We start from the raw sequence: 17,327 nt of genomic DNA on the forward strand, positions 1-17,327 counted from the left end.
GACACAGGAGGTATGGATCCAAACATTCCACACACTCGGGATAAACAAGACTGGACGATGAGGGAACACAAGGTGAGTGGTTTTATTGTGAAGTTAATCGCTGACAGGTGCAGGTGATTGTGAAGGAGGTGCAGGTGTGGGCCAAGGAGAATGCTGGGAAATGTAGTGAAGGAGGTGGTGACTAGGCTGGTGACTGTGACAATAATAAAATAGAATAGAATAGAATAGAATAGAATAGAATAGAATAGAATAGAATAGAATAGAACAGAACATAATTGATATGGTATAATGGGCTCCAGCATCCCTGCAAACCTGCATAGGACAGGCAGTTTGGAAAATGTATGGAGAATAGAATAGAATAGAATAGAATAGAATAGAATAGAATAGAATAGAATAGAATAGAAAATAATAGAATTAATATAGTATAATAGGAGAGAGATCCAGTTATATAAATATTAACTAATCTTTGCCAAAGATTCCATTTAAGAAATTATTGAATGCATTTATTATAAATGCAACTATAGTAATAACATTAGCTAATAATAATATATTGTATTAGGCCTACCTGATCTTAATGAGTGTGGCAAAGGAGTTTTTATACCAATGATTTCATCATCCACGACCCTGCATAAGACAAGCATTTTGGAAAATGGATTGATGGATGGGTTCAGTATAGCTACTATAGTACAGTACAGTTTAGAAAAGTAACTATAGTGTTTAAAATAAATAAATAAACAAAAAAACATCATATCTGTTGTGCCACAAATATCTAGTGCTTTCACACATGCAGTGTTGGGTTGATTAATTCTGAAATGTGCTACTTATTACAGATTACACCACTAAAACTGTAACCAGTATTGCAGTGATGGCTTCAGATTGTAATACCATGGTACTTTGATAGAAACCGTGGTACTGAATGCGTTCTATATTTATGAGTCACGCAATTTACATGGTTCTCTAAAGTATTTCCAAGAATTACATAGTACATGTTACACAAAAAAAACCTGGTAGAACTAGGGTACTTATTTGATTAGTGGCTTAACATCATAGAAGCAAACCAATAATAACATTTGTCCAGCAGTTAAAGCAACATGCTCTGATGAAATCAAATAGATTCTTATTGGGAGACATTAAAAAGCGATTGTTTACTGAGTTTACGTCAAGTACCTTATAAATCTGTTCTCCTTCAATCTAGTCCAGCCAGACCCTCAGAGCAAAACAATTAATCAGTCTCTCCTGGGAAACAGACATTACGTCAACACCTGGTTGTTTGTTAGCTTAACACGTTTTACACAAAAATTGCACTATTGAACATGGAAGCCATTAAATCCATTAGCAATATGAATGTTTCTCAGGGAACCCATCAGAATATAGACACATTGCTGTAGTCTATCTTTGTTATTTATAGTCTAATAAGTATAGGTGAGGTGGAGAAAATGAGCAGGACCCCCAGATGAGTGTGTGATCAGCCCAGGGGATCAATGGAGAATGTGTCTGTGAGCACTCAGAGCACGCTGAATGCAGACACGCTGATTGAGTCGGTCGAGAAGATGAACACAGGCCTTCATCAATAGGAAGCAAATGGAAAGGATCTATTCACAGCTAGCTGCTTCCCCATACTCTGTTCAAGAGAGAGAGAAAAATACAATAAAAATAGGTTTACATGATGTTTCTGATTACCATTGAGTTTTTCTACACTTCGATGTAAAATCACTTTAATTGATTAGAATAATTTCACTGTCTAATCAATATCTAGAATATATCATATAATGTAATAGAATAGAATAGCTAATTCGTATGAATTTGTATGAATGACCTACCCCTGGTCATACAAATTCATACGAATTAGCCACTTTTTAATCACTCGTACAAATTCGTACGAATTGGTCGTGAGATAGCGTTGAATATGGATGTAGAATAGAATAGAATATGGATGTAGAATAGAATACCGGCGCTTGGGGAGCGCGTCAGTGTAACTACATCGTCACTGCAGCTGCAGGGCAGAGCAATTCTTTACAAAGACAACTTTGTTTTTAGAAGTGGGTCATTTATAAAATTTATAGTCTTGAAAGTGTGTTATGGGTAGGTGTAGGCCTACAACATTCGCATATAATGGTAAACAACAAAACAACCAAGAAAACAGCTCCGTGCTCGTCGTTTCAGTCATACTTTCGATGTGTTTACAAGACTGCAAACTCCACGGATAAAAAATAAAAACACACAAACGCTCACTTGGGTTTGATTTGGGTTGTGCTAGCCTATGTAGCTGTCTGTGAATTCTACATAAACTAAAATAAAGTTTATATATAATATTTTCTGGCTATTTTACGTTTTTTTTTTTTTTAAATTTATAATACATAATACTTTCACCCAAACTGAATAATTAAAAACAAGTTTAAATGGGTAGCCTAAATCTTCTATATTTTTGAGTCTTCGTTTTCTTTCTTTTTTGCCTACTCCAGTTCTCCAGTTGCCGAGGTTGCTGTGGCCACTGACTGTGTACGAGGTTTCTTTGACCACAGTGGATAAGCTGGAAGCCTTAATAAGTTCATACATCAGGAAATGGTTGGGAGTTCCACGCTGCCTCAGCAGAGTGGGACTTTATAGTAAAGGAGTATTGCAGCTGCCAGTCTCTGCTTTAACTGAGGAGTTTAAGTGCGCCAAGGTCAGACTGGAAATGACTTTAGCAGAGTCACACGACAAATGTGTAAGGGTGGCAGCACCTGTGGTAAAAACTGGTAGAAAGTGGTCAGCAAAGTAATCTGTGGAAGAGGCAAAGGCTGACCTTCAAATTGGGGATATCGTGGGACAGGTACAGCATGGAAGAGGGGGTTTTGGGCTCAGTTTAGCTCCTCCTAAATGACACGAGGCAGCCCCAGGTCAAAGGAGGAAGCTCGTAGTCAACGAGGTGCGAAAGCAGGATGAGAGGATGAGATGTATAAAGGCCATTTCCCAGGCCAAGCAGGGAGAGTGGATGAGATGGGAGAGTGTGGAACAACGCAAAATGGGCTGGCAAGACCTTTGGTCAATGGAAGAGAGTAGGATCAGTTTCCTTATCAGGTCAACATATGATGTTCTCCCATCACCGCAGAACCTAAACCTCTGGGTAGGAGAGGATCCCTCTTGTTCTTTGTGTTCATCACAAAGGACAGGTCACTTTTTGACAGGATATAAGGTGGCTCTTAGCCAAGGTCGGTTTACTTGGCGCCATGACCAAGTATTGCGATGTTTGGCTTTAGCATAGGAAGGCAAGCGTAACATGACCAATAAGTTGCCGCCTGTTCTAGCAAAACATTACACACAGAAGACAATATTCCTCCGCCCAGGCGAGCAACCACCAAGAAAAGGTGCTAACACCAATTCTCGCTCAGGACAACTGGAAGCTGCTAGGGACTGGAAGATGCTGCCTGATCTTGATCAACGGCTTATTTTTCCACCTGGGATTGCCACCTCTAACCTACGACCAGATATTGTTTTGTGGTCTGGATCAGCATGCATTGTTCAACTGATAGAGTTAACAGAGCCATGGGAGGATGCGGTAGATGAGGCATATGAGAGGAAGAAACTGCGGTATGCTCATCTGGCCACTGAAGCAGAACAGCGAGGATGGAGAGTCCGGGTTTATCCAGTGGAAGTGGGTTGTCGAGGATTTGTGGCACACTCTACAACCCAGTTCCTCAGAGACATCGGATTCAGTGGCCAAGAGTTGCGTCGCACAGTAAAGAACTTATCTGAAGCAGCAGAAAGGAGCAGCAACTGGCTGTGGTTGAGACGGAAAGAGTCTGGCGGGCTGTGTACAGGCCGCCATGCTACGTCTTAGTTGGTGCTTATCTTGGCGAAAGCCGAGTACAAATCAGCATGAAGTTTTAACATCTACTCTTGTGTAATGGAAATCTTGTTAAAACTTACTTGACATGCTTATTCTGTGCATTCTGTGCAGTTTTTGTGTGTAATCAATTTTATTTTGTCCATCAAAAGTGTGCTTTCACTTTAATTGAGCGTTAACAAGAGGGTTCTTTTGTAAAGGTGATGCTAAGGGGTGGTGCATTTTAGCAAGTTGATATGCAGTTGCTAAGGTGTTCAGTGGTTGCTAAGCGATTGCTCACTGGCCCAAATCAACAACAAAAAAACCCAACCCCAAGTCTCTATGCTCTTCTTTTTTCTAGATATGACACACATGTAAGTCTACGGGAATATGTGCTAACACTTTATTTCGATTGTCCACTTTAGACATTCTAACACCTAACCTTAACCTAACCTTCTACCCATTCTCCAATGACTGCTAATTGACAAAGTTACTTTTAGTTAGTAGAATGTCTCACCTGGACTATTGAAATAAAGTGTAACCAAATATTTTGGTTGTGTGATCACTTAGAAAAGCAATAGCACACTTCTATTCAAAATGAGTAGAACTCAACATTTGAGCTATCATTCATGTGTATAACAAACGGTGTGGTATGAGTTATACTTTGTAGTTGAATAGGGGTGATTTTAAATAATCATTTAAATGAATAGAGGAGTGACAAAACAAACTCTTCTGCAAAGTCATTGCCTGAACAGCAAAGCCACAGACAAACCCCACGTGTCTTCACAGCTATATATATTGATGTATGCCGTGTAAATGAAAACACTTGAGATTATGTTGCCAGCATGCGACTGTGGTAACCGAAGTGCGGTGGGTGAGAAACAAGCCTGGAAATGTGATGTTAACACCAATTAAAACTGCAGGTTGAGCATGATGCTCTGAGAGAAGAAGATCTGACAAGCTGGTCGACTCTCTGACCTTTACACAGCACTGTTTTCTGAAAGAAGCTTCTGTGCATATTTCACCTTGACTGTGTATGAAGGTTAGAACTGACAGGTAGCCTTTTACATTATGTTTGCTGTTACAAATACTGATGTACACAACTGTTCAAATGTTTGGGGTCGCAAGATTATCTTTAAAGTCTTTGAAAGATGTCTCGCATGCTCAACAAGTTTGCATTTATTTGAATTCTTTACCACTGAGTGTCAGAGAATGCAGTAAAATTCTTGTAACAACAGTTTGTTTATTTTTGTATTTGCATTATTGATGTTGTGTTTATTATGGTTGGGAGGTTTGGTACACGATATTGGCACCTGCCCAGGGACTGCAAATAGGAATTAGCTTTTCTAAATCTGGTAAAGTACACTACATATATTGTGCATTGTCCCTTAATAAAAAAAATAAAAAAAAAAATAAAAAAAATTAAAAGCAGTAATATTGTGAAAAATTACCCTTTTAAGCGTTTTGGCCGTTTATTTACACTACAACGGTGTTTTGGGGGCCTGAAAAGGCATGTTTTTGAAACCTATACTGTAATCATCTTCGTTTAAACGACAAAAACGCGATCATGTGTATCACGTGTTCAGTCTATAGGCGCGTGGTGTTTCTTTGTGACATCGTCACCTGCTGAATAATACAGCGTTTTTAATCGTTTTCGCGGATCCAAAAGGGTTCACTTGACAACGTTGTCGTCTGTGTGCAAAAAATGCGTTTTTAGGTAGCCTACATCGTTGTCGTGTAAACGCACCTTTAATCTCAAACTTTTGAACAGCAGTGTAATAGGCTACATCAAATATACAGTGCCCTCAAAAACTGTTTGGATATCTAAGGCACATTTATTGAACGTCACTGCATTACACAACAAAATGTTATCTAATTCAATGAGTGTCCAAAACGAGCTCAAATACTTTTGTATCCACTGTATTAGGCTAAATATTAACATATTTTAGGACAAACATTTTCATCGAAATGTTATTTTTATGCACTTTTTTTCAAAAGTGGATTACAGTCCCTGACAATATACAGAACGTTGCTATGCAACAAAAATATATTTCATTGGCTTTATACTGTACTCTGCACAAGGACAAAGTGAAATCTAATCTAATAATGTTGTGTTACGATGCTGATCAGTAAAAGAAATGTAAAATCGAGATTATGTTATATTGTGTTTACAATTTTATATACATACATGTTACAAAAAAGCTTACTTGTATTCATGTAGGCCTAATCATCTATATTATGAAGGTTATTTGAATGATTATTTAAACAATGGATCAAAAAAGATATGGCTTGTAGGCTGATTTTTCATGTAAAGTTGCAAAATGGTTGCAGAATTTGGAAGTTTAGAGAACATTAAGGAAACATTCTCTTTACCATCAATCTCGAAAAATTTCCCGAAAGCCAAAAATAAATATTTGGAAATATGCTGAACAGGTGTTTAGTGTGTAGCTTTTATGATATCATGTAATAACAACTGGAACACTGTATTGACCAATGAAATGCCAGAAACAGATATATCCGTTTCCCCAAGCCCCAAAATCAGATATTTCTCTAATCTTATGAAATGCATGACTTAAACGATGTTGGTTGAAGCTCTAGAGTCTAGAGTAACATCATAGACGAGTAGAGTGCTGTTAGTCTAATCGAGACGTCAGGTTTGTTTAACTCCTGCCTGCAGACATGAATGCATCATATTCATATTCCACAACAGCTATCCTGTGAATAAAAGCGTGCTGGGCAGTAATAACTCGGACATAGAGAAGAATATGGGGAAAATAGAATAGAATAGAACAGAATAGAATAGAACAGAACATAATAGAATAGAATAGAACAGAACAGAACAGAACAGAATATAGACTGCTTCATTCCACTCCTAGAATAGAATAGACTGCTTCATTCCACTCCTTTTCGGACATATTGCAATTATTGCTTATAACACTTTTTTTATATTTTATTTTTGTTAGAAAGAAAGAAAGGAAGAAAGAAAGAAAGAAAGGAAGAAAGAACATACCCTTACAAAGTGTTTCCCTAAAGCTACTGTAGGTAATTTTCTCATTAACATGAAAGAAATTTGATGTTCAGATCCATTGACTCTAGGCTGGTATAATATCCTGGAATCTTTAACCTCTTTAGCTTGTAGCCTAAACGACAAAGAAACAAATATTCCTATATTAAAATCACCATGAACTTCCCCTCCCTCTTGCAGCTCATCTCTTCTCTTCTGTTTACTGGCGCGAGGGCGGGGCAACCTGTCACTCACATGAGATCCACCAATAGCAAACCACCTTCATCCAACCATCCAATCAAATCCACGTGAACAAAATCAAGCCACGCCCTACATTTATGTGTTCGAGAAGCCGTTTCACTCGGATACACGTCACAATAGGGAAGAAAAGACTATCGTAACTTCCGTTTCATGCCGACTTTCAGGGGAAACGGGATTTTAAACTAAATGTAAAAGGTCTATATGGAGAAAATACTTTTTAACGTTTTATTTTTATTTTTATTATCTGCTGTAAAGGTCAGTGTCATACTGTATAACTACTGGACAAGTTCCAGGATCAACATTCATATCAACCTAAACCATGCAGTGTATATATGTGTGTATATTGTGCTTGAGCCATTACACCGAAAGGGTGACATTCCTCTCCCCAGGACATTATATGTATAAAATTGCATGAAAATTAACTCTAAAATACATTTTATTATTAAGCAAAATGTCCTGCACGTTATGCTAACAACAAATTTAAAATGTACAATTAAAAACATTAATAAAAACTACATAGAACACAAAAAATAGCATTTTCTGCATGTCCCCACTCTCTATCTCTAAACTTTAACATGAAATATGATTATTAAAATACTTCAGAAATCTTAATTTTTTTTTTGCATTGTTGCGTGACTTTATATCCAATCTATGCTGTAAAATGTTTTTTTTTTTTCATGAGAAAAAAATATTTTAGATGAAATACACATTTTAGTCGTGTCCCGGGGTTTTCACCCAGTCCTGTTACCCTAGATTTCATGTATATATTAAAATTATTAACTTTTGGTAAGTCACTAGAAATTGCTCAGTGTCCTCATGCTATTAGCATGTATGCTATGTGACCATATGCCATGTATTTGATAACTTTTTGCTTAAAAACTCAATCCTGTTACTTATATGAAAAATAACAGGAGTGAGTTAAAGTAACAGGAGTGAGTAGAGTCACTCTGTTTTGTTGATTTAATACTGTAAATATTAGTTGATATAATGCTATTCACCTGAATTATGAGTTTTAAGGTTGCAATTACTTATATTGTAGACATGAGCATTAGTTTTACAATGTGAAAAACATACTTCCAGGAAGCCAGCCCACCACGAGGTGACTTAAACGTTTTGTCTTTGTCTTTCTTATATTTTGTAGAAGATGGAGAAAACCCGCAGGTGCCAGAAACACACACCTATGGCATATTGCAATGGAAGGAGCGAAACACACCCGCAACCTGCTCTTTTCCCCCTTTTTTGTCTTAACTTCCCTCCTTCTCCCTCCCTCTCTTCTTCTCTCCCTCCTCCTTTCTCTTTCCACCTCCTTCTCTGTGAAGTACTACTAGCACAGTACATCACTTCAACACAGAAATGTAGACACTCTCTCATACACACACATTTGGACACTCATTCCTGTTACCTAATGTTCATTCCTGTTACTATTTTTTTCTTTTTCTCAAAAAATAAAATAAAGTTAAACCACTGTTTTTATCAGTTTTGTTTGGTCCATCATTTATACAATTGTTTAATAAATTAAATTATTAAAAAATATATATAAACTTGAGGGTTCGGTCTTCTTTAAAATGAAAAAAATGGCTTTGTGTTTTTTATTAAAATACACCTTGCCTTAATATATAGTGATTTTTTTTGTCGTCACAAATATCAATTATTTAAACATATAACCAAACATTTATTACACTTTCTTGAGGGGAAAACAAAGGAATTATTTGACATGCTTTTTAAATGGCACATGAGTTTCGGTAACAGAACTGAGAAAACATGCGTCCATCTTCTGCTTAGAAACCTTGTAAAAAAATTAAATAAAGTTGCCTGAGATTGACCAATACACATTTTGAATAGTGAAATATGTGTAGTTTTAGATTCAGTGTTGAAAAAAATATAAAAAATAAAGTTTAATTTTGAAGAGTTACAACAAGCAAATGTCACCCATTCGGTGGAATGGCCCGCGTAGGGATTTCATAAATATTCTTAACAACCTGTTTCACTTTGATTTTGGAGGAAAATATGTGTTCCTGTATGTAGAGATGTCGATTCAGGAGCACAATCATAACTTAAACCATATTTTTAAACCTTTCGCCTTGATAAAGTGTGATTTGATCTGTATAATGTGTGAACTCTTTCGTCTGTGAACGGAGGAAAGATCTGAGAGCTGTGAAATTACAATTATTTTGCCTAAAGGGAAACGGACTTCAGTGGATTGAGTTGAGCTGCCATCCGCAGGTTACATGAAGTATTGCAGGCTCTTTGATTTGGCTATTTTAGTTGTAGTAAATCAAATACCTTATATATAAATCTAGTTCTTTTTACACTTATTTTGCTTTGTCCATTGAGGTTACAACATCTGAAAGCAACACGATCATGCAAAAGTTGAGGTATTATATTGTAAAATATAAAATTTTGTGAAGTATTACAATTTTAAATAACTGTTTTGCATTTGAATATATTATGAAATGTATTTAATTCCTGTGCTGAATTTTCAGCATCATTACTCCAGTCGTCAGTGTCACATGATCCTACAGAAATCATTCTAATATGATTATTTGATGCTCGAGAAACATTTTTTTATCTTTTTTTTTTTATCTTGCTGAGCCCAATGAGTGTATTTTGCTTTATAAAGAACACCATAAATAGAAAAAAAAATAAAACTGCCATCCTCTGGTCTAATATTCAGAAACATGACAGCAATCGTTCTTCTTTACATACGCCTGTATTATGAAAATCCGTGACTCATAGTGAAAAGGTTTAACAGGTTTGATGAAAAAGATCACATACCTGCAGGTCCGCGAGCTGCCATTTCAAACACTCCCTTTAACACCCCATATAATACGCAACAGAAACACACAACATCGTCTAGTACAGCATTTTATTAGGCACAAGGCGGGAGGGAGTTGTGTTTTACAGTAAAGCCCTCTCTCTGAGTGTTTGACCTGGCCTGGGATCAGTTCCAGATCCACTCCACTTAAACCAACATCAACATGACATCATCACCACGCTCAGTGTTCGTTGGCAGAACGGGTTTACGTTTGGTTATTGATGATGTCACATTGCACTTCCCTTTTTAATTACACGGTTGACGGTGGCGTTCCTGTTTTTGACCTGCACTGATCTCACAGCTTTTGCTCACTGCAGTAACGGATACACGCAGTGGAAGTGGCCCAGGTTCTGGCAGGACTTGAGCCAGCGCTGCACGTTTGCAGGAGCCGAGCTGCTCTCACTTGCCTGCAGGACGCAACAGGCGCACACCACGTCGGCCAGGGAGAATCCCTCGCCCAGAAGCCACGGAGAACGTCCCAGAGCCCCGTTTAGTGACCTCAGCATGGCCGCCCGTTCCTTATTGCCCCCCTCGGCCAGCTGGAAAACCGCCGTGTCGATCCAGTTGTCCATCCGCGTGGCGGAGACCGGGTCCTGGGGGTCGGAGCCCAAAAGACGGAAGAGGAAGCGCGCCACGTTGGCCTCCCCCTCGATCGGGCACATGTTCTGTGTGCTGAACTTCATCTCCAGCTTCGACACTGCAACCAGACGAGACCACACAACGATTAACGAAATACTGCAAATACATTTTGCTTTCTTTGCAAGCTTATTGGTTGTGACCTCATTCCTAGTAGGGCTGCACGATTTGGGGAAAATATCATATTGCGATTATTGAGGTCAATATTGCGATTGCGATATAATAAACAAATGGTTTCATGAGTCAACTTGCTGGGTTCTAAAGCAAAATGCACACACAGATTAGTGATAATTCTGAAATGTGTATTTCTCAACTCAAACTAGCAACAACAACTAAAATGGTTGATAACACCTATAATGATAATGAATAAGCCACTGATGTCAAGATAAAAATGCCCCCCCCCCCCCCCCCCCCCCCCAAACATTAATTATAGCCGTCCAATATTGAACTTCAAACAATCCTCACATAAACCCATAATAAATGTCATATTTACCTGTGCTCCTCCTGTCTAACAGGTAGGCCGTGTGGGGAAAGTTCACTTTCTACATGACTAGTTCAAAGTTCAGTTCACAAATTTTAAAATGAACTAGTTCAGTTCATAGTTCATACTTTAAAATTTTTAACTACTTCATAGTTCTTTTTTTTTCCATATGTTACTGCGAGCTATTATTTTTCAAAATGATTGCCACAGCCCATACAGAACCACAGACAGCAATTATTTTATCGGCGGGCAAAGTTTGCACAGAAATGTAACGTTGTTCCCATCCTCACCGACCTTATCATAAAACTCGTTTAAATGATCATACTCTTGCTGCTTTTTGTGTTGATGACGCATGCGACGGTGCGACGCTGGTGGCTGGTGTTGCCAGATTGGGTGTTTTTTCCGCTACATATTAAGGCCTGTTTGCGGTGTGTTTTATCCGGGTTTTCGCCTGGAAGGCTCTATAGAAATCTGGCACTCTATTGAACGAAGTTAAACTGCGAGAGCGCGCCGTTCAAAGACACCAGAATGAACGAGTTCACAGTAACGTTCATCAGGCAGTAATACAGTAGTACGTTCAGTTCACGTTCGCCCAAAACATGAACGAGTTCATGAACTATCGTTCAACGAACGCGTTCAGGCACAACACTGCAGGTAGGACATATTCATAGATGCCACGTACGTCAGTAGAAATAGAACGCCCCCATATTGACGACCAATCTCAACTGGTGGCCAACCAAACTGCCCATTTAAATGAGAAAGACAGAGATACATGGATACAATTTTAATTTTAGGTTCCGATCCTTATTTCTTACCCCCAGTTTTCTTTTGTCCTTTATTATCTGCCCCAGACTTGCCCCAATTTGCCTTCCATGATAGATATATATATATATATATTTATCTTGTGCATAAGCCCTCCCCATGGATCGCTTGAAGGCTTTCAAGAGACGCGTATCAGCTGTCGCTGGATGGGTAAAAGACGTAAAAGTGCGGCACCTGGCCACCAAGGATTTATATTTAATTATGGGAAATGTTGGTATTATAAAAAAAAATTCAAATGTATGCTTTTGGTGGTAGTTTGCTCTGACTAGGTAGCGAGTTGTTAGCTAGTTGGTAGCTTGCCAGCTGTTAGCCACGGCTAACGGCTAGCTGTCATTAATCTGGATTAGGCCTGTCGCGATAGTCAATAAATGAATTAATCGCACGATAAAAAAAAAGTGAGCTTGATAATTTTTCCGGCCGCGATAATTTCCATTTGCATGCTTTGTTCTCCTCGTCTCTCTCTCTCTCTCTCTCTCTCTCTCTCTCTCTCTCTCTCTCTCTCTCTCTCTACCAACGAGACTGGATGACAACTCTGTTTAAGACATGACCCACATATTTTACATGAATACTCTCCAAAACGGACATTTAAGCATAATGTTGTGTGTATTTGTCCATTCAGACACGAAACAGAGCACAATTCATTACTCGCACGCTGTAATGTTAGGGGTCTATGGTTCGGCAGTTCGGCATTCCTCCTTCGGCTGTTGTTGCAGCCGACTGCACAACATGTTGCAGGCATTACTGAGATCGTCGGTCGTCAAGATGGCGGCGTAAAGCTACAGTGACGTCATGTGAAACGGACGAATACAGTTATCAAACAGTCTGCGCTGCATAAATGATATATAGACTAATCCTTATTAAAGCCACAAAAGTTCTTTAGTCAAGAGCAGTGAGTGTTTTCTCTGTTCCTTTTGTTCTTTGATTAACTTTACTGACAGAAAGCTTTATTGGCTGCTGGCCCTTTAAGAGCAGCATCTCACACTCGCCTCATTCTCTCACAACTCTTTACGTTCATCATAAGACTGCTCTTATGTTACGAAGATACTTGACAAAACATGTTCCAATTTTGGCATAATTGTGTGTGTTATTGTTCGTTCAAGCGCGAAAGAGAACTGTATTATGGCGTGCGGTCTGTGTATGTGCATGATACTTCTTTCTGTGAGTCACAGTCTGCGTTAACAGCCCTAATTTGTTTATTTCATATAAAATCGCAGCATTTTGTGTCACATAATCGCATAGGCTTGACATCGCGATTGCGATGTGATTAATCGTGCAGCACTAATTCCTAGCGTTTGGCATGATCAGTTCAGATCAGTTGCACTCTGTTTATCCAAGAGAACCATGATTCCTAGAAAGCACAGCGGCCCTCCGGGAAAACACGCTCTGATAAACCTCAGTTTAAGACACACTCTGCTCTCTCGTGTACCCTCTCACCGTCTTTCCATATGAGAGTGAAGCCCAGCTGAAAGCGCTGGCGTGCGTAGCTGTCTGTGTGTCGCGGGCCCAGGCAGGACATGAGCGGCGGGGGCACGCCGGGCACAGAGGAGTGCACATGCACACTGGACAGCACCTGGTACCGCTGGCACAGCAGACCGTGAAGCACCAGAAGCGACAGAGGAGGACGGGCAGGGTGGGCGTTGATCACGATGTCCCTCAGTGCGCCCAGGTCCTGGAGGACAATGAGGAACGGGTCAATTCAGCATGAAATGTGAATATTTCAAACTGACACTAAATGTATCACTCATTTGTTATGAATCTCATGCTTTGGTTCACAGCGGAAGATTGTAACAATAATCTCACAATTCTGACATTTTTTATTCTTTTTATTTTGAGCATTTCTCCAGTGTCACATGATCCTTCAGATGTGATGATTTGATTATAAAGAAACATTTCTGTTTATTATCAGTTTTTTAAAACAGTTGTGCGGCTTCATAGCTTTGTGGAAACCCGTGAATAAAGTTAAAAAATTCTGCATTTATTTGAAATGGAAATCCTTTGCAAATTTTTTTTTTGTTGTATGATACAATTGTGAGATTTTAGTTTGCAATTGTGGGAGAAAATTTTTTTTTTCTTTTATAATGTTTTTTATTCATGTCAGAAACAATCTTCCATATTACAAGCATTCAAATTCAAATAAAAATCAATCGAGATAAAATACTTCTCAGTTAGGGCTGTGCTATAGTGACAAATATTTTTTTTTTTAAACTCATAACAAGATTTTTTTTTGCCCTCACAACTTGAATTATAGAGGTCATCGTAACTGCATTTAGAGGAATAGTTCACTTAAAAATGTAAATTCTGTCGTCGTTTACTCGCACTCAAGATTTTTCAAACCTGTATGAATATCTTTCTTCTGTTGAACACAAAGGAAGATATTTTGAAGGATGTCGATAACCCAAATTGACTCCCATAGTATTTTCGACATTTGATAATCTTCAAAATATCTTCCTTTGTGTTCATTAGAAGAAAGAAATTCGTACAGGTTTGAAACAACTTTCTGACAGTATTTTCATTTATTGGGTGAACTATTCCTTTAAAACATCACAATTTCAGAGTCAATCCCACATTTCAATACAGTTGCAGTAAACAAACAACCGGTTTTAACTGGATTGACATGTTTAGACCAGCATGTTTAAGCATGCTCGAGGAAAACATCTGAATTTGAACCATCCAACTGTAACTTAAAGGGATAGTTCACCCAAAAATGAAAATTAGCTCATTAATAATGCCGGAAGCTAGTTATTTTAGTCGATAAAGTTTTAAATATGGATATTTTTCAATAAGAAAGCATCGCTTTGCTTCAGAAGGCCTTTATTATCCCCCCAGAGCCTGTGGAGAACTTTTATGATGGAGAGATGCACTTTTATGATGGAGAGATGCACTTTTATGATGGAGAGATGCACTTTTATGGACTTGAAAAAGTAAACGGCCATTCACTGCCATTATAAAGCTGGGAAGAGCCAGGACATTTTTTTATATAACTCTGATTGTATTCGTCTGAAAGAAGAGTGTCATACACAGCTAAGATGGCTTGAGGGTGAGTAAATCATGGGCTAATTTTCCTTTTTGGGTGCACTATCCCTTTAAGGTAAATAATGTAAAATGCCTAATGGCGCATGCGAGGCTGACCTTGCCCAGGAGGGAGTCTAGATCAGCGGTTCCTCTGAACACAGATTCGACAGGTGTGTGAGAGAGTGTGGTGGCGTCCAGGTCCGCATCAGGAGTGGTCACGGTCTTCGTGAGCCCGTCCACCATCGCCTTGAGCTCATACAGTCTTCTCAGGACTTCATCCTGACGGTCCTCCAGCGCCTTCACAGCCGGATCCACCTCCCCGTTCTGAAACACACACACACACACACACACACACACACACACACACACACACACACACACACACACACACACACACACACACACACACACACACACACACACACACACACACACACACACGAGAAGAGACGGTTTACATGCAACTGCATGGATTCCCTCTCAAACGTACTATTACACACTCCAAAACAACATTTGGCTGTAAGTGGATCCTAATATATATACACCACCAGTCAAAAGTTTTGGATTGGTCAGATTTTTAATGTTTTTAGAAGTCTCTTCTGCTTACCAAGGTTGCATTTATTTGATTAAAATACCAACAAAAAAAAATGACAATTTAAAATGGCTGTTTTCTGTTTTAATATATTGTAAAATATAATTTATTCCTGTGATCAAAAGATGAAGTTTTCAGCGTCACATGATCCTTCAGAAATCATTCTAATAAGTGGATTTGATGCTCAAAAAACAATATAAAATGTTGTAAAACAGTTGTGTGCAATTTTTTTTCAGGATTCTTTGATAAATAGAAAGTTCAAAAGAACAGCATTTATTTGAAATATAATCTTTTGTAACATCTTTACTGTAACTTTTGATCAATTTAATTCATCCTTGATGAATAAAATTATGGATTTCTTTTATTTATTTCCCCCAAGAAATAAAATAAAAAATCTTACTGAACCCATACTTTTGAACAGTAATGTTTAATGTTAGAAAAGCTTTCGGTTTTAGATAGCCTAAATGCTGTTCTTTTGAACTTTCTATTCACCAAAGAATCCTGAGATAAAAATGTAAATATCTGTTTTACACAATAATAATCATCAGAAATATTTCTTGAGCATCAAATAATCATATTAGAATGATTTCTGAAGGATCATGTGACACTGAAGACTGGAGTAATGAAGCTGAACATTCAGCTTTGATCACAGAAATACATTACATTTAACGATATATTCATATAGAAAGCAGCTGTTTTTTTCATATAGAAACAATACTGTTGTTGATGTTTTTAAATCAAATAAATGCAGCCTTGGTGAACAGAAGAGACTTCTTTTAAAAAACATTAAAAATCTTACCGATCCAAAACTTTTGACTGGTAGTGTAACTTATATAGCTAGATCAATTTACCATTTCATCATCATTTTGTCTAGTATGATCCATCTCCTTCCTAAGAGTCTCAGTGTGGTGTTGTTAGTTGCTGGTAAGCAGTAGTGTATTAAACTGAGAGTGTCATTTCAGGAAGATATCATTTGGAGGGCCAACCTCTCATTGCAGAGCAAAAAACACTGCAGCTGTCAATCATCTGCATACAATGTGTATTACATCATCAGACATAATGATACTGGGAGTTGCAATATCAGTCTGTCTGCCTAATGCAACAGATATACTGTTTATCATACGCATTTTCATAATTTAGTGCTGGTGTGTGGCATCTGAATGGTGAATTAATCGTTAATGTGATTACCTGAAGCGCGTGCTCGCTGCAGTTCATTCCCTGCGCGTGGATATTCGGTAACTTGTACATGCACGTTGGCAAATCAATCTTTATGTCACCGGGACTGACGGGCTTTACCTGGTACATGGGCATGATGACGGGTGACCAACGCACTCCAGTGCCAAAATAAAAGCACGGGATCCAGATATGTTTGTTTTTTGACGGGGTTTGTCCGTCTAGCAGCCAGCTAACAGTAGCCGAGTAGAGAGAAGAGGCCTTCGTACGTCATTTCCGATGAGAGTGAAAGCACGTGGCCAGGTCGCGCGCGGTGACGACAGAGGCTGAAATCGATGAAAACCTATTGTTTAAGGATTTCTTAAAATTGTTAGATATCAGAAGTCTTTGGCAAAAACTTGCTTTATTTAATTCAGAACTGGCTGATTTTGAAATTGTGTAAAATTTGACTTCTTTATAGACAAAATATGAAACTATATTATATTATAATTTATTATATTAGATTACATCACATTACATTACATTACATTATGTAATGTTATTTTATATTATAATACATAAAATTACATTACTTTATATTATATTATATAATACAACTTTAAATTAAATTATTTTATATTATAATTTATTATATTACATTACATTACATTATATTATATTATATTATGTTATATTATATTACATTACATTATATTATATAACTTTATATTACATTACATTAAATGA

The 17,327-nt window shown here is 37.9% G+C and overlaps 1 protein-coding gene across 3 annotated transcripts; it reads right to left on the bottom strand.

Moving 5' to 3' along the window:
• Positions 1-9,922: 9,922 nt before the first annotated feature.
• aimp2 (aminoacyl tRNA synthetase complex interacting multifunctional protein 2) lies at positions 9,923-16,894 on the bottom strand. Of its 3 annotated transcripts, none has more exons than XM_077211641.1 (4): positions 16,617-16,894; positions 14,954-15,160; positions 13,259-13,493; positions 9,923-10,582 (listed from the first exon to the last, which is right to left on the bottom strand). In XM_077211641.1, the coding sequence occupies exons 1-4, from the start codon at positions 16,737-16,739 to the stop codon at positions 10,194-10,196; spliced, it is 954 nt and encodes a 317-aa protein (XP_077067756.1). In that variant the 5' UTR covers positions 16,740-16,894; the 3' UTR covers positions 9,923-10,193. The 3 variants fall into 3 exon arrangements, with proteins under 3 accessions (XP_077067756.1, XP_077067757.1, XP_077067758.1); XM_077211642.1 differs by having other exon boundaries at positions 16,725-16,888; XM_077211643.1 differs by lacking the exon at positions 16,617-16,894 and adding an exon at positions 16,280-16,454.
• Positions 16,895-17,327: the final 433 nt, after the last annotated feature.

This window comes from Siphateles boraxobius, unplaced genomic scaffold (assembly GCF_051911475.1).
Source record: "Siphateles boraxobius isolate OS27281-9 unplaced genomic scaffold, OSU_SipBor_1 66, whole genome shotgun sequence".
Classification (NCBI taxonomy): Eukaryota; Metazoa; Chordata; class Actinopteri; order Cypriniformes; family Leuciscidae; genus Siphateles; species Siphateles boraxobius.

Excerpts from the sequence above, each read along its gene's own strand:
- aimp2 (XM_077211641.1), bottom strand. The coding sequence starts at position 16,739 with ATGCCCATGTACCAGGTAAAGCCCGTCAGTCCCGGTGACATAAAGATT. Across the intron at positions 15,161-16,616 it reads GCAGCGAGCACGCGCTTCAG|AACGGGGAGGTGGATCCGGC; the intron begins GTAATCACATTA and ends TGTGTGTTTCAG. Across the intron at positions 10,583-13,258 it reads CACTCTCATATGGAAAGACG|TGTCGAAGCTGGAGATGAAG; the intron begins GTGAGAGGGTAC and ends GTCTGGTTGCAG.